The sequence below is a fragment of the Dipodomys merriami genome, unplaced genomic scaffold, assembly GCF_024711535.1.
Source record: "Dipodomys merriami isolate MVZ:Mamm:240054 unplaced genomic scaffold, mDipMer1.0.p SCAF_28, whole genome shotgun sequence".
NCBI lineage: Eukaryota > Metazoa > Chordata > Mammalia > Rodentia > Heteromyidae > Dipodomys > Dipodomys merriami.
The window spans coordinates 14240998-14246940 of record NW_027204270.1 but is presented as its reverse complement, the minus strand read 5'-3'; the positions used below and the strand labels follow the sequence as shown (position 1 = coordinate 14246940).

The following is a 5943-nucleotide window of genomic DNA, read 5'->3' as shown; positions in this document are numbered from 1 at the left end:
AGCTTAGGTGGAGAGGCATCCTGGTAGGGATGAGCATGTGAACTCTAAGAGCTCCTTCTGCATTGGGTTTGTTAAAAGCCATCCCCAAATGCTGGGAGGGTGGGGGAGAGTTTGCACACAAGGCTGCTACCGGGACTTGAACTTACCCCAGTAACTGGCTTTTTCACTCAAGGCTGGTGCTCTACCACTTGAACCACACCTCCACTTCTGGCTTGTTGCTGGTTAGAGATTAAGTCTCACAGTCTTTTCTGCTCCAAACCTTGATCCTCAGATCTCAGCCTCAGGATTAGTTGGGATTACAGGGGTGAGCCACCAGCACAGGGTTAAAATGCTAGTTTCCAAGTGACCCACTCCTCTGAGGCTCACACTCTCCTGTGGCCCCCAACCCCGTCCATTTAAACCAGGCCACAGGCTACTCCCAATTTCTGCCTATAACCGACCTCAAAGCCCCCGCTACAGGCTAACAGAACCCCAATTCTGGCCACACTTTGACCCTTTCGGGCTTGAGCCAGCGACCCCTTCACCTTGCCGCGGACTGACCCCGAACAGGGGAGATAACAGAGAACCATTAACCTCTGGATGCCGCGGGACCCGGTGGGGGCGGGGAGCGGCGGGCCGCGGCGGAGGGCAGAGGCTTCCCGGAGCAGCCCGGTGGCCCGAGGCCACTGTCACAAGGTCGTCGGGGCCCCGCGCGGGGCAGGTCGCAGGCGCTCGAGGAATGCGAGGGGCCTGAAAGAATGAAGGAAGGAAGGAACGGGGTGCGATCCCGGCGGCCCGCCCGGCCGAGGCAGGAAGCGGGGTGGGGGCGCGTCAGGGCTGCTGCAGCCAGGCCGAGCGCAGCTGGGGGCCGCGGGAGAGCAGCGGGGTCAGCGGCTCTGCCGGGTGGGGGGCGCCCCCCCAGGCCGGGAGGCTGGGAACGGGAGGCCGCGCTGCTGGCAGAGCGGCGGGGGCGCCGCGAGGCTCCGGATGGGCTGCGAGCCCCGCCCGCAGGCTGCGGAGGGAGCCGGAGCCAGAGCGGAGCCAGAGCTCAGACATCCGGGCGCCAGCGAACACCTGCGAGCGGCCCCCAGGGCCCGCGGGAGGGGAAGGGCGGGGGAGGGAAGGCGGGGAGCGGGCTGGGGCCGGGGGCGGGGCTGGGAAGGCTCCGCCCAGTCTGGCTCTGGGCCACGTGGGTCGAGGCTCCGCCCTGCCCCGGCGCCAAGGAGCCGCGGAGCTGGGAGCGGTTCTCTCCCACGAGGCCTGCGAGTGGGTAGCTCTGGAAGCATCTCTGCGGGAAAGAGAGGGACAGAAATTTTTAGGGTGCAGCCTGGGGACGAGTGATGGTTAGGAGAGGCGATGAGGCCGCGAAAAGGGATCATTGATGGGTGTCCTGCGCACCCACATCTAAGAGAGCTTTTAAAGGGCCTGCACATTCCACCACTCCGGGTGTCACAAGCATGGATTTGAGTCCTTGCTCTATTATTCGGGAATTGTGCGCCTGTGCTACACTTAACTTTCTTTTTCTTTTTCTCTTTTATTTGCAAAGATGCTTCCCAAATATCTGTGCTTCAGAGCTGATAGCAAGATCCCATGAAAATGAGCGTGGTACATACATTCAGTTAACAGTGACCTTGCAATTTTAGAGCACTGTCTCTTACCTAAATCACAAACCATGGAAGAGAGGTACTGTCATTTTCCACTTTCACAAAGGCACAGATTTGACCTGGCACTTCAGGTCTTTGCTTCAACCAGTTCCCACTGGGAACCAAATATGTACCCTGTTCAGGGAAAAAGAACCTGTCTGAAGTCAAGGTGAGAACAAGGGCTTTGAAGCTAGAGGAAAATGGCAACTCCACTCAGCCACTTCCTTGCTGGCACCAGGATCAATCTATTCAGCCTGAGAAACAGGAGTAATGATACCCATCCTGCTAAGTTACAGTGGGGATTGGGGTATGAGGGAGAAAAAAATAAAAATGAAGCCTTAAGTCCTCCAAAAAGATGACAGAAGACACTACTCTCCCAAGAGTTATCCCAGGGCCCGATTGCTTTCACTCTCAAATGACTAATAGATGGGCATGCTGGTCTAAGCTTTTGTCCTGGCCACCTGAACAGTTCAGCCTTGGGAGCCCTGACAAGCAATTTCCTTGGAATTAGTTTAATAATACCTTGTAGGTGTGTGACGTATTCCAAAGAAGTTTCCCACCATTATCTTCTGCTCTGGGAGTCAGCAGGGCAAAGGCAGTGAGAGGCTCTGGAAGGACGTGGCTTGAGCCAGATCATGCGGCAGATGAGCTGCAGCTGTCATTCCTTTCCTATCTCTGCAGCAACTCTGAGGCAGCAGAAAACAGCATGGTGTGTGGGAAGAGTAGATTTGAGTTCAGATGCTTTGCCCCATTGCAGTTAATGGTGTAATATGGTCCCTGGTTACTCAGAACTCCTTCCACAAGATTAGCTTCCTTTTAGGGATGTGCAAACTGAGGCTCAGGCGAGGCAATCTCTAACCAGCAGTGTGGCAGGCCAGGGATTCTTGTATTTGCTTTGCTGTGAGGATCTCTTTCACATGGGGGCTGAGGGCTTCCAGTCCTTTGGAGATCTGTTATTACTTGGTAAAGTTGCGTAGTGACTTTAAAGGGGCTAAGAACCTTGGCCAGTCTGGGAGGATGGTTAGCAGAGGTTGAACCTCCTCCACATGCCTGTGTTCACCTCAGAAAGCTCACAAGAGTTTAGGTATGAAGGGTGAACTGTTTGTTATGAAATACTAAAGTAACACATGCCACGGGCCAATACACAGATGAGATCATATCATAAACAGGAATCCAGTGAAGTCAGGGGCCTGGTGTAGCCCACCTGGGGAGCTACCAGGTAGAGGGGGGTAGTAGGGTCTACATGCAGCCTTGCCCTCTCCCCATTCCCAGGCCAAGTCCCAAGCCCAAATCCTGCCCACAATCCTGTCACTCGGCAAGAATACCATGAATAGGGACTTTGGGGACTCTTCCTCAAACTTCCAAACTCAGGTTCCGTCTACTTAACATGTGAAAGGACTAGATCTGTACTTATCAAGCTAGCTTGCAAATTCTTCTGAGTAGCTGCAAAGTGAGCATACAACCTACTCCTCTCTCCCCAACTTGGGGAGTCCAGGAAGAATGCACAAGGAAATGAAACCTAGCCCAGTATGCTGGGTTTATTCATCTCTGAAATGGGTCTTATCAATGATCACCCATGACTAAACACCACTGTTACACATCCCCTGCCAGAAAGGCATCACCAATAATAAATGACATTTAAGAGGGCAGCCACCATTATAGTCTCAAGAGACCAGAGTCCCCAACTTGTGAGATGAGCTTGTGCAGGGGTTTGTCCCAGAAGGACCTTACCTCGTACCAACATCTCCTATGCTCCCAACCCCCAATGGGTATGGGTGCTTCCATCATGAGAAGCTCCACTACCATCCCACCCTACCCGCCCCCCCTCCCTTCTAGCTGAGGAATTTTCTCATCTCCCTTTTAAGGGAATAAGCAAGTTTGCTCTTCCCCAGGAGTCAACCATGTGAAAAAGACGGCTGCCACTTAAGGAATGGAAAACTGCTTGATGAGACCATATACAAAGTGTTTAAAAAATCGTTTATTATGTGAAATGTTAACTTTTATAAAAAGTTCAATATACATCACGATTACAGAAAGTCACCTTCCTGCAAAAAAGGTACAAAAGCTATATACTCTATTATAGAGTTCATAATCAGGGTAGCAGAGCCTTTCTCCAGATCAGAAGACCAGCTCTGTCCCCACCTTGGCAGAGTTCGGGAGAGCAGCCACTCCCCTCCTCCTCCCAAAAGCCCCTCGACTCTCTGCTACGACAGTCTTTAAAAACTTGGGGGTGGGGACGGGGTGACGTTGCCCAGCTGGTGACCAGCGCTAGCTCTGGCTCTTCAGGCCACCCAAGTTCACAGTCCTTCGCTCCCGGCACCGGGTCCAGCCTCGAGGAAGGAGTTTGGAGGAGTAATGTGGACAGGCGAGAGGCTGGGGTTCATCCATGCCCTCGGGCTTCCGGCCGGAGAGAGTTCCCTGGGTCCCAGGTGTCGGAACGGGCGCCAGCACCTGCGTTCTGGGGAGGAGGGGGGAAGAAGAGCGAGAGCCATCAGTTTCCGCCAGAGCGCCGGGGCGGGCCGGGGCCGTCCGCAGACTGGCCGGCGCCGAGGAGGAAACTCGGTCGGTACCTCCAGCTGATAACTCCGCGCCCCACACTGCCTCCACCCAGTTGGCGCCAAAGGACCCTAGGCGGAGCTTCCACTACCCTCCCGGTTGGAAGTGACACTAGTTGGAGGGGAGGGGGGTTGGGGGGAGAAGGCATGGGTCCAAACAAAAGATTTTCATTTAGTCCGATCCGCGCCTGGACAGATCGATCAGTGGCCACTTGGGGAACGCGGAGGGCCACGCGCGCTTCCTGCGCGTTCCGTGAACACTGACTCTGCCATGTATTTGCAGTGCCCAGGGAACCCAGTCGCCCGCCCCTAACAGATGAAGCTGGAGCCCGGGGAAGGCATCTGGGCATCTGCCAACTGCCGAATCCGTCCCTCCGCCGGACAAGGTAACGAACTCACCTGGTGGTGCCAGGGCAGCGGGTCAGTGGCAGAAGCTCCTCTTGTCGTTGGAAATCACCAGTTCTGGCGTTAGCTCAGCTGTCTGAGAAAGGGGGAACAAGAAGAGTTACACAAGGAACGCGGCGAGTGAGGTCGTGGGGGACCCGCAGCGTCTCGGCCCCTCTTCTCTCCGCCCCGGCTCCCACGCGCACCTGGATGGGGAGATGGGGCCCGTCCGGGGGTCCCGGGGCCGGCTCGGCGAGGACCACCTGGAGGTCGAGGATGTAGTCGATGACGCGCTGCAGGATTTCCACCTGGCTAAGCTGAGTGCCTCGCGGGACTCCGGGCACCAGTTCCCTGAGGCGCGAGTAGCAGTGATTCATGTCGTCCAGGAGACTCAGGGGCTCCTCGGCCGCAGGACTCTTGCCGCGGCCCCGCGCGATGGCCAGACTCCTTTCTGACAAGCAGCACACCGCCTCGTAGCAGCCGCGGACCGGGCTCAACGCCTTCATCTCGAGATTGGGGGGGAGTGAGGTTGGAAATAGCCGAAGAAGAGGGGGAGAGCCGGAGCCGCCGAACCAGCAACTGGAAATGCGCGCCCGCTCGCTTGCGCTGTCCTTTAAACAGCGCGTCGGGACGACACGCCCCTGTTTATGCAAATATGCGCCAGGGCCCCGCCCCTCGTCCGAGCCCCGCCTCCCCGGCCCTGGGCGTTCACAGCCCGCTTAAATTGCTAACAGGCTTCCTCCGGCGGGTCTGACGCCGCGACCGCGGAGCCGCCGATTCAAAGAATGAGGAAGAGCTGATACTGGGAGAGGCGGGCCTCGGGCAGCCGGGATTAAAAGAGAAAAAATCACTTAAGACCATTAACTTTGAGAATTTGCCTTTTCCTGGCGGCGTCCCAGATCTTTGAGCGCCTCTGTCCCCCTTGCCAGTCACCCTGTAGCCCAGCACTGGTTCGAACCCAGAGCTCCTTCGTGGTCATAAATTCCTGAACAGCTAAACAGCTCCCCTCCCCCTCCCCCTCCCTCCCCCCTCCCTGTCCCCCTCCCTCTCCCTCTCTCTCTCCCTTTCCTCTCTCCCTCTCTTCCTCTTCCTCTCCTTTTCCCTCACTCCCTCTCTCTCCCTCTTTTCCTCTCTCCCCCCTCTCCCTTTCCCTCTCTCCCTTGCACTCTCTCCCTCTCCCTCTCTCCCCCTCTCTTCCCCCCTCTCTCTCCCTCTCCTTTTCCTTTTCTCCCTCTCTCCTTTTTCCTCTCTCCCTCTCCCTCTCTTTCCCTCTCTCTCCCTTTCTCTCCCTCTCTCTCTTTCTCTCCCTCCTTTTTTTTTTTAAGCAAAAGATTTTTTTCAAGGGAAACTTGTAAGGAATTAGTGCCGCCTTGTTCCCCAAT

General features: G+C 56.1%; 1 protein-coding gene across 1 annotated transcript; it reads right to left on the bottom strand.

The window, feature by feature from the left end:
- Positions 1–3578: 3578 nt before the first annotated feature.
- Id3 (inhibitor of DNA binding 3) lies at positions 3579–5144 on the bottom strand. The gene is made up of 3 exons (XM_070037653.1): positions 4768–5144; positions 4577–4658; positions 3579–4080 (listed from the first exon to the last, which is right to left on the bottom strand). Exons 1-2 carry the CDS (start codon positions 5065–5067, stop codon positions 4599–4601), a joined length of 360 nt encoding a protein of 119 aa, XP_069893754.1. The 5' UTR covers positions 5068–5144; the 3' UTR covers positions 3579–4080; positions 4577–4598.
- Between the last annotated feature and the right edge of the window lie 799 nt (positions 5145–5943).